The sequence below is a fragment of the Apis dorsata genome, unplaced genomic scaffold (assembly GCF_000469605.1).
Source record: "Apis dorsata unplaced genomic scaffold, Apis dorsata 1.3 scaffold_29, whole genome shotgun sequence".
NCBI classification, from domain to species: Eukaryota; Metazoa; Arthropoda; class Insecta; order Hymenoptera; family Apidae; genus Apis; species Apis dorsata.
The window spans coordinates 323,605-334,201 of NW_006263331.1; the positions used below are offsets into that span (position 1 = coordinate 323,605).

Below are 10,597 nucleotides of genomic sequence, written 5' to 3' on the forward strand. Positions count from 1 at the left end.
AGATAGATGAATATCAAGATTTAAATTATCGATTAATTTAAAGAAGAAGAGACAATTCTTTCAATTCGTGAATCTACAGGTTAAGAACCACTGATCAGATAATTCGCGCTTTTCTTTAGAATTTCGATATCATATTGTTTTGTGAGTGTAAGTTATGGAAGGTATGTTCGATGGTCAAAGCTAATCGATTTACATAGACTTGCACAGTGGTAACGCGAGGGCTGCCTTGCCGCAGGCGAGAAAGTGCGATTTCGCGCGTACGAGGAACGCAGAGACCTCCGTTACCAAGTTTGCATGCATAACGACGTAAATCGAAATAGGACAGCGAATAGGAATTAAATGGAAATACGTAAATTATCGCTTGCAAAAATATAACGTGTGGTCGAGCAAACCGATGGACCGAAAGATCGGCAGAGAACGAAGGAGAGAGGTAGTAGGCCAGATCTCCTTATACGGATCGTTGTTTCGGACCACGAGAAAAGGAGAGGGTGTTTCAATCCGTTTGGCCATCCATAGCGAGTGAGAATACGAAGATTCTTGCCCGCATCTCTGCTCCGCTTCACCGATATGTATCTTCGAACGAAACTTTATCCTTTCTCGATGCTTAAGAAATAATTCCCATCTCTTTCGATGAGATAGATAATATCGAGAATTGAAATTTATCTAATACAGCAATTTTTTAATCTCTTTTTGAGTCGCAATCCTCTTTTGTAATTTTCTACTGTTACGTAAGATAAAGAATATTAAAAAGATTAATAAGATTAAAAAGATTGATATCGATTTATTGCTGTAGTATATTGCGATATAATTACGTTAAAATAAATCAGTTGACAAAAGTCATTGACTAAAAAATAATTACTTGAAGATACTTGGCGATTTTGTTGCACGTTGTGACTCGCAGGTTGAAAACCACTGCGAACTATTATCGATACAATAATAATAACATATATGTATATATATTAATTTATGAATCACATGTAGGCGTATAATTTCCGCTGTAAACTAATTACACGATTAAATGACGTTTTCTTCGAAGAGGATGTTTCCATAGCATGAATTTTATCTACTGTTACCATTAACTCGCATAAATGCTAGATATAGTGCCAGGTCCTTCCTGATTGTATTTCTGCCATCGTACACCGTCTTGGACGAATGCGCGGCGTCGGAAATGGCTGTTTCAGAATTATTCCGTCAAATTATCGAGAGAGAGAGAGAGGTGGTCGTTGGTAGGCGAGCCAGGACAAAACATCGTTCGAAACGAGGACCACGAAGCGCCGTACGTGACCAAGAGAAACGAAACGACACGACTCGCGTGCGTTTCATGGGGAATGCGTGACGAGAGATGCAACGAATCGTTCAAGTTTCTCGTAAACTACTTCTCTGTTTCTACGCCTTCGAAAAAGAAATCAATCGACTCGAGAAACTGCCTTCAACGCGATCACGATTGATTACTTGAAATCTATTAAACCAAAGTGCAGGCCAATACTCGATTCTTCTTGTTTTTCTTTTTTCCTCGAAACAAATGAGATGGAAACTTTACTCTTGCTGGTTTTTGTATCTTCCACTTGTGCGAATGATCGAGACAAAAGTTTGATAAAATAATATGTACGTATAACGCATATTGAATGTCCTGCTAATATCGAGAAGAATCGAACAAAAGTGTCCCTCTTTTATCCTTTTCTTTTTTGTTTCACGATCGCTCTCGTAATGGAAAATAAAAAAAAGCACACGGTTTGATAAATAATTCATACCGTAGATGCTCCCTTGAGCGCACGACACATACGAATTTCTTTGGAGTTTTAGCCCCGCCATTATTTTCCCTTTTTCTCCCCTCTTTCCGTTTCTTTTTTTAGATTCGATTATTTTTCAATTCAACAACGTTTGATTCTCTTTGAATCCGAATTCGTTCACGTGATCTAAACTGTTTTCAGCCCTTAATCCCAGTCCGTTTAAAAATAATACACGATGTAAATATAAAGAGAATCCGAGTAATAGCCCGCGCCTACAACTGTAGGTTCCAAAGTGTTATATCATACACAAAGGCAAAGATGATCGACGATAAAAGTAATATCGAAGAGACGAATCGAATAAATAAGCCGCTAACCGGAACGATTAATATGCTACAAATGATATTAGCGTCGCTTATAAAGTGAATGTTATAAAAGATATATATATGTATGTGAATAAGTACTTACGGATTTCAAGGGAAGATCAATTGATCACGTATCCATGAATTTTTTAAACATTTCTTTCCTTTCTTTCCTTCGCATTATATACTGTCCCGTGGCTCACTTTTACGAGCTCCAGATTATCGAAGAAAAAAGTCCGATCTTGTAACACACAATTTCACGTTTTAGATCTCCGATTTCAATATTCACGTTCGAGACACGTTTTCTTGACAATCGATTCACAATTTTAGATTGTAAAAGATTTGTTAAAAAGAAAGAACAGCATGAAATTCAATTCGTGTATCAAGTTAGATTCGAGCTAACCTCACATCACGTTTCGTCCATGCGTCTCGAATGCCGCGAGAACACTGAACCACCGTTCGTCGTACGACCTCCCCACTATTTACTTGGTTGCTCGTCGAGTCTCGATCTCATACGCGTATACGTATACACACGGCCCCCGGTGTGGAAAAACCACTTTGCTGTTTTCCACGATTCTCCCTAGATGGCCGATGAACGACTCGTCGTATTTCTTTCGACTTGATCGATCGAAGATCTCTTCTCGTTGTATCAAGCTCTTGATCACTCGTAAAAAGTCGATCGACTTTATCTCGAAACTGACCAGAAAGATCTCGAAATGTTGTTTATCTTCGCCTTACTCGCCTTGTATGGGTAGTATTCATCGAATACGAACAATCGGGCGAGAGAAACGCATTTGTATATATCCAGCCGTTCTCATCTCGAAGATCTCGTCCTCGACAAAGGACGACCAGCCCCCTATTCGAAGGCCAAATCGTCCAAGGTCGATCATCTTACCGACCAAGCGGCTCGGTCGAGTTTTCTCTCCCTCCTTCTCTGACTTTCTCCTTCTTTCTCGCTCTCGTTTCGAGATCAGTCGGTTCATCGAGCTGATGGGATTACGAAGGGGACCGAGCAGAGAGAGGAAGGAACTGAACCATTACACTTTTACGATTCGATTCCTTTGCTACCTGTTATACATATACCTGCTGCACATTATTGCGGGTGAATATATAACGATATAGGAGCATAAAATGACAAGAAAAAAAAGAACACTTTAAAAATTGGACATGAATTTCGAAGATTCGTGTTTTCGAATTCTAAATAGATTTTAAATGAAATATTGAAAAGTGTTCGTTTGTCACGATTAAAAAAGTGAAACAGAGAGGAAAAACAAAAGCGTTTGAAGAGATGCAAAGAACCATCACGCAATTGTATATGTAAGAGTAAAAAGAGAAGAGGGAATCGGAGGGGAGCGCATTGCCTAGAGGAAAGGAAAGAAACGAAGAAGAGAGAGTTCAAGGTCGGGAGGATGGAAGAACCGCATTTACCGTAGGAGTGGTCGCGTGGGGGGTCGATGCGTCGTAGCCTAGAGCGTATGTATATGCGAGAACGGTTTTGGGACGGGCGCGTAATCCGAATCCGAAACCAGTTTCTGCCCCATGGGTCAACCATACCCCCATCCCCCCTCTTCGATGTCGTCCCTGCGTTCTATCCTCCCCCAAATGTAGCCATTCTTTTTTTCTTTTTCAATACAATACTTTCTTCCGTCAACATAGAATCTCTAGTTCTGTTTTGAGTATCAAAGTTGTTATGTCGTTATACAAGATCGAGGAATTAAGAGTGATATCGATGTTTTTTATTTTTTTTCCATTTTTTTTTTTTTTTTATAATTAGTATCTGAAAGAATAAATAGAAATGTATATGTAGATAATGGTTCGAAATCTATTATGCTAACCTCTTAATGATTGTAACTGTCGATGCCGATTAAATAACAAAATAAAAATAACAATCCTCTTTCTTTTAATCGTGACCATTTTCTCATCGTTTATTGCGTTGTTTATTAATCTTAATATTTGCAGTTTTCACATCGTTAGATTTTCTCGTTTTTTTGCATCGTGTCAAGTTCATTATCATGAATAACCTCGTGACTTTTTATCTGACTCGAACGAAAATATAATATTAGCTTTTCTATTGGCACGCGAATTAGATGAAAAAAAAATTTTGAAATCGAGAGAATCGTCTCGCGATTCGAAGAAGCACGATTCGAGTGTATCATATTTTTTTTTCGATGGATCGATTCTTAGAATTACAGCATCACCAATGTCGTCTATCGGAAGTTTGGATTGGATGAGATAAGCGTTATGCAATTATGGAAGTAAGAGAATATAGATTAGGTTTCAATTTAAGCGGCATACGCCATTGATATACATATATCTAATGAGTGATGTACTCGTGCGCACTGCTATTCGTCGATGACGCATCGCACACAGCTAAGGAAAGGTAATGGTTCGAACGTAATACGACATGGATAGAACTTTGAAGGGGGAAAGAAAGGTTAATACTTCGCGTTTCATATAACTATTCGAGTAATCTTATTTTCTTGATTCTCACGTTCACCGCGTGTAAGTACAAACATTATTATTCGTATATTGCGTATATCGTATGAAAAAAATTAATTGAGAAAGCAAGAGGAAAAGAGAGAAACGAAGAGAAGAAAAGAGAGGAAAAATAGAAACTAGGATGAGAGGAGCAATCGTTGCCAGCATCAGTGTCGTGATATTCGTTGGAGCAATGTTGTGCAGGTTAGTCGATTGACAGGCCGGTTTCACGGCTTACTGATCGCGATGCATTTACGAAAGCCGGCTTTCTCCCTCATTCTTTTTGTGCGTGTGAGATATAGCTGGGCCAGTAGTACCAACGCAAATTTGTACTAATGCGCATTTCGATTGGCAGCAGCTCTGACGGACAAGTGTACATGGGAACGAATTGGTTGAAAGATCTGAACGAGAATATCAATGCGTTGAACAGGAATTTACAACAAAATATGCACCAGCTGCAACAACGAATACATAACACGGTGCAAAGAAATTTGGAACAAGTTCATCGATTGACGGAAAATCTAGGTATGCGATTCGGTGTTAAATTTTTTCAATTTCTTTTCGACTCGTTATCTGGAAATTATTAACCTTATTTTACCAATGCAAACGTTCCTTTCACTATCAACCATGAGAGATCCATTCTCTCTTTCTCTCTATCTATTTTTCAAGGCAATCGAATCGTTTCTTTCTAATAATAACTATACGTAATCATTTTGCGTTTTTCGAAATTGGATGACGTCATTTTTTTCAGATAATAATTCTAGTAATTCTATGATCCAAATGATTGGAGGAAACAGTGTCGTCATATCGAATAATGATGGAACTAAGATCGTTCAATCCGGTCGTACTTCCGATGGAAAACCTTATATCCGTGAAAGCACGGACAAAATTATAGGCGACACTCTTCAACATATTGAAAGAATTTATGATCCCATTACTAATACTTCAAAGATGCACGGCTATACGTTGAATTTAAAGGATCCCTCGGCTAAACCTGTTCCGTTAAACGATACTGCGTAAAAGATGCCAAGGAAAAAATGATGTTACTACTTATATCTTATATTTAACAATAATCATTTATCTATCTAATATTTTATTTCCACATATGTAAACGACAATAAATGAGTGAATAATCAAGTTTTTGAGAAATTTTTTCGCACGAAAATGTTCACGGTCCGAATCTTGCTTAAAATTGTTTTTTATACTATAGAGCTTTTTTCTCGCGAAAAATGTGTTACGCGAGTGATAAACGTTTTGCGAATATATATATATATGTGTGTTAAAGTGGCGCCGAGAGAGGAACGAGAGATTCCACACGGGGTACCTTAAATGGAAATGCCCCTGGCTTGTCCTCGATTTCAAGCTCTTCTCGCCTTCTCTTTCAACGCGTTCCTCCTGTTTCTGCCATGCCAAATCCCTTCTATCTTTGCCCTCCTCTTTCATTTTCCTATCTCTTTCTTTTTACCCCCGCCAAACTTATTGCCATTCGCACACTTTCCATTTGCCATAAAACATTTTTCACGATCCCATCGGTGAATTGTGAAGATCGATTAAGATTTATGTATGAGAGTACTAATTTGCAAAATGAAAAAAAAGCTTCAATGCTAATTTTTCTCTTCAAGCCAAAGCACATACGCTTCAGATATTTATATTGGGATATTCGATTGGGATATTAACTTGTTGGAATATTAACGACATATAAAAAATGCATTGAATAGACTCTATTAAGATTTTTAATTAATGGGTTAGGCAAGAAGAGCAATAAAGTTAATCGAATATTGCCGCCGTTTCAGCGCATGAATATTGCAAAGATAGACAAGGAAAGCAAATAGGATGAGAAGGATAGAGATAATGTAAAAATATTGAAATCAGCGCCATCTTCAGAGTGCCGCAAATGAAACTCAATATACAAGGACAGAAAATAATTAGAGAAGGATATGATAGGAATTGCCCATCAGTGCCATCTCTCGAAAATTGAAGATACCTCTTCATAAGGTGGATAATGTAGAGTAAGAATTTAGAGTTAGCGCTATCTTTTAAAAACATTATGGCGCTAGTTTTTAATTCTTATTCTACGTTATCTAACCTAAAAAGTGTATATGATAATCGAGAGATGGCGCTGATGATGAATTCTTATTTTATTTCTATCTTTCTCGTATTATTTGTTATCCTTGTGTATTGAATTTCATTTGCGGCACTCTGAAGATGGCGCTGATTTCAATAATTTTACCCTATCTCTTTCCTTCTCTTACTATTTATTTTTCTTGTTTATTTTTAATCAAAAAAATTTAAGAAATGGCGCAAATATTTCATTAACTTTATTGTTTTTTTTATCTATAATATTAATATAATCATTATAATATTAATAATATCGAAGCAAAAAATAATTATTGGTAAATATGCTAATGAGCATAATAAGTATTTTTAGAATTAAAAAAATAATTGAAAAACATTTAATGCCATATAAAATAATAATAAAAGGTAATTAAGACATATTATATTTAAATTTTATAAATAGATCATATTTTTAATGTTTATTTCAAAAATAAATAATCATTCTTACATTTAATTATACTTTCTCTTATTCCATCACGCTGTCGTCTTATTTCATTCTAAATCAATAATATCGCATGACAAAATACAATATAAAAAAATATATGTACCGTATATAGAAATACAATATTGTATATAATATATAACAATGTATAAAAATATAAACGCATTCTTATACATACTCCAATATGAATCAATGAATCGGTTTCACGATATTAGCACCTTATGTCAGCAAAACGAAAACCGCCTGTGTACAACGGGTTGCATATTGCAACAGCGCATGCTTATAAATGAGCGCTCACGATTCGTTTCCGCTGTTTTCTTCATTCTGTGATTCACGATCGTTCTTTCTTGTGATTAATTTTAATTTGTTCAAAGATGCAGATCAAAAGAAAAATAATACCATCAACATTATATCTTTTTATTTTTTACGCCGTATCGTTCGTTCCATGTTCCACTGAAAACAGACACGCAACAGGTAAGTGATTCTATTCGTTTCTTAATATTGTTCGTATATAACATTCTTCATTTTTTCATTTTCATTCGATGAAATAAATTAATTCTCATAGAAAAAACGAAATATCCTACTATTATTCAGATAACGAAAAAATGAAATCTATTTTTCTTTCTCTTAAAATAAAACATATTATTTTAAAACAAACGTGCCACTTTTCATAACGCGACACAGATCTGCGTTAAAAATTTTTTTTTACATCGATATTGAGCGAAATAATTGTATTTTATTCCCAAACGGAAGCAATGCCTACCGATATATTCCTATCTATTGCCAACATCATCCGGTCGTTATCTCCTATCTTTTCACTTATATTAATAACTTCAGAAAATTTCGTTCGAGGAAAAGAGCCAGACGACTCGTGCACCGGATTAAACAACGAGACAGGGCGCTGCGATTATTTGAGACGATGCTTTTATCACGAGTACGATTCAAATTTTACGCTCGCTGTGATTCACTCATGCACGATAGGAAATGCGTAAGTTTGAACAAACTTATGATCCAAATTTTTCTCAACATTCAAATCTCGTTAAATTAAATTCAAACAGATACATGGGCATTTGTTGCTCGAATCGTTGGAATGGAATGTACAAAAAGGATACGGAGAATCAAAGTTTTGCCAAAGTTCTTCCGTTAATTGCAGGTACGAAGACACAATTCGATTAATTTCACTTATATATACTATATATATATATAGTACTATATATATTACTTACATGTGATTGCGATTGATTTTAGTCGATCGTAAAGAAAAACGAAACGAGGGCAGGATCGTTTGGTCGACGGAAGAAGAGGGCGCGTCGAGCTCGTCTCGAAATCCGCAAGTGTCGAGAGGATGCGGAACAACATTAAAAAATCCGAGTAGATTAGCCGGTGGTAGGCCGGCCGATCCGACAGAATGGCCCTGGATGGTGGCCCTCCTCAAAAAAGACAAGTCTCAATACTGCGGTGGTGTCCTCATCACGGATAGACACGTTTTAACCGCGGCTCATTGCGTCGATGGGTAAAATTCAACAAACCTGATATAATCTTACACTTTCTCGATTTAAAATTTAAAAATTGTCTTTTCTTTCTTCGTTTCTTCAAAAAAAAAAGTTTGAAACCTCGAGACGTGAGAGTGAGACTCGGCGAATACGATTTCGAGTCGACGGAAGAGACGAGAGCTTTAGATTTCTCCATCGTTGAAATTAGTATCCATCCGGATTTCGATACGGCCACGTACGAGAACGATATAGCTATGATCAAGATGCACCGACCGACCATTTTCGACAGTTACATCTGGCCGGTGTGCCTGCCACCTATCGGTCAATCGTTCGAGAACGAGAGCGCGATCGTGACGGGGTGGGGTACTCGATATTACGGGGGGCCAGCGAGCACGGTTTTGATGGAGGTCGGTGTACCGGTATGGCCACGAGACAGATGCACGCGAAGTTTCGTCCAACGAATTCCCAACACGACTATCTGCGCCGGTTCTTACGAAGGTGGAGGCGATTCTTGTCAGGTAAAAAAATATCGATTGTCGGTACAAAAGATCGCGAAAGACGCGAGTCTCTCGAGTGTTTGTTTTAATGAGGTTATTTTCGTTCTTTTTTTTCCATCGCACAGGGTGATTCGGGTGGGCCGTTATTGCATCAACTTGAAAACGGTAGATGGGTGAACATTGGGATAGTGTCTTGGGGAATCGGGTGTGGAAATCGAGGAGTTCCTGGAATATACACGCGGGTCAATTTCTATTTCGATTGGATACTCAAGAATGCTGTGTTCTAAGTTTGAACATCTCTCTTCCAATGATTGCGTTTAAAATCGTAAATATAGTAAATGTAAATTAACGCTTTACGACAATTATATCATTCTCGTTTAAAAATATATTAAAAGTAAGTTAAAAAATTAAAGATTCGATTTTATCCACCGATTTCAGTGGAAGAAATACGTGGAAACGAAGAAACTTTATTTTCCTCGAATAATCAACTGTTACATCTGTTCGAAAAAGGAGATTGACACGAATAGAGAGAAATTCGACGTTGCTTGACGTTGCGCTAATGTATTTTGTATACTTTCATTCCTTTCACAGCGTGAACGCGCATATAAACAAGAAACGGGCGCGTGTGCACGACTACGTTACGCGATTAGTTTTTCCGCATAACCAATAAGCAGATTTCGAAGATTCTTCGATTGAATTTCCATTGTGTTTCGCAATTGTGACTTTCGAACGAGGTCCAGCCTCTCTTTTTCTTTGTACACCGCAGATACATACAGTGTAAAACTAACTTTGCGTGAGTATGTATGTGTGTGTATATGTGTGTGTATGTATGTATGTGCGCACTTATATGTAACTCATGCGTGAGAATCTAACGTACGGGGTGTCACAAGTTAAAACAGGTTGCCTGATTATCTTTGACGCGATAAAAAAATATTACAAACGAAATTTAAATGCTTATCAATGGACGAATATATGTTAATGTCGAATTCCAAAGATGTTTCTTCGGAATTTTTAAAATCACGGATTTTGTTTAAAATACGTTCCTCAGTATATGAATGGTACTATAGAAGATAATTAGCTAGCCTCTTTTAACATGATTACCTTGTATAGATATATATATATATGTATGTACATATCTTTCACCAACATGGGAACGCGCAAAAATTTACTATTTTTTTTACATTTCTGTTCGATCGCTTATCTTTGAAATTTATTTCAAATAACTTTCATTTCTCGATAGAATACGTTTCGATCGAATCGCGAAAATGAATAGCGCTCAATAACTATATGCTGCAAATAGAACGAGGAGGAAGACAAAATATTCGATCGATTTTTCCCGACTTTCCAAGCTCTTTAGTAGCTTTATTAAAATTAATTTTCTCGTATTGCACGCTTCCACGCTTTTCAATCGATTCCTGCGCGCATTAAATTTTACTTTACACGTCTCTCTTCTCGGATTTCAATGAATTTTTTTTTTTTTTTT

The 10,597-nt window shown here is 36.8% G+C and overlaps 3 protein-coding genes across 9 annotated transcripts in view; 2 read left to right on the forward strand and 1 right to left on the reverse strand.

Moving 5' to 3' along the window:
* LOC102670964 (atrial natriuretic peptide receptor 1-like) overlaps positions 1–10,597 on the reverse strand; it is a 37,768-nt gene that overhangs the window by 8,470 nt on the left and 18,701 nt on the right. For all 6 annotated transcript variants that reach the window (XM_031511624.1, XM_031511634.1, XM_006608225.2 and 3 more), the window contains one exon: positions 4,494–4,498. The gene's annotated coding sequence lies outside the window, so the exon portion shown is untranslated. The remainder of the gene's footprint in view (positions 1–4,493; positions 4,499–10,597) is intronic.
* Positions 4,406–5,704, forward strand: LOC102670830. Of its 2 annotated transcripts, none has more exons than XM_006608131.2 (3): positions 4,406–4,771; positions 4,923–5,092; positions 5,319–5,704. In XM_006608131.2, the coding sequence occupies exons 1-3, from the start codon at positions 4,710–4,712 to the stop codon at positions 5,585–5,587; spliced, it is 501 nt and encodes a 166-aa protein (XP_006608194.1). In that variant the 5' UTR covers positions 4,406–4,709; the 3' UTR covers positions 5,588–5,704. The 2 variants fall into 2 exon arrangements, with proteins under 2 accessions (XP_006608194.1, XP_006608195.1); XM_006608132.2 differs by having other exon boundaries at positions 4,926–5,092.
* On the forward strand, positions 7,093–10,589 carry LOC102670831 (proclotting enzyme-like). The gene is made up of 6 exons (XM_006608224.2): positions 7,093–7,598; positions 7,962–8,112; positions 8,183–8,277; positions 8,373–8,637; positions 8,730–9,135; positions 9,240–10,589. The coding sequence occupies exons 1-6, from the start codon at positions 7,499–7,501 to the stop codon at positions 9,399–9,401; spliced, it is 1,179 nt and encodes a 392-aa protein (XP_006608287.2). The 5' UTR covers positions 7,093–7,498; the 3' UTR covers positions 9,402–10,589.

Bases quoted from the DNA above. Each gene is read 5' to 3' on its own strand.
- LOC102670830 (XM_006608131.2), top strand. From the start codon at position 4,710: ATGAGAGGAGCAATCGTTGCCAGCATCAGTGTCGTGATATTCGTTGGA. The intron at 4,772-4,922 runs GTTAGTCGATTG...TTCGATTGGCAG, and splicing joins GTTGGAGCAATGTTGTGCAG to CAGCTCTGACGGACAAGTGT. The intron at 5,093-5,318 runs GTATGCGATTCG...CATTTTTTTCAG, and splicing joins TCGATTGACGGAAAATCTAG to ATAATAATTCTAGTAATTCT.
- LOC102670831 (XM_006608224.2), top strand. From the start codon at position 7,499: ATGCAGATCAAAAGAAAAATAATACCATCAACATTATATCTTTTTATT. The intron at 7,599-7,961 runs GTAAGTGATTCT...TAATAACTTCAG, and splicing joins TGAAAACAGACACGCAACAG to AAAATTTCGTTCGAGGAAAA. The intron at 8,638-8,729 runs GTAAAATTCAAC...CAAAAAAAAAAG, and splicing joins GCGGCTCATTGCGTCGATGG to TTTGAAACCTCGAGACGTGA.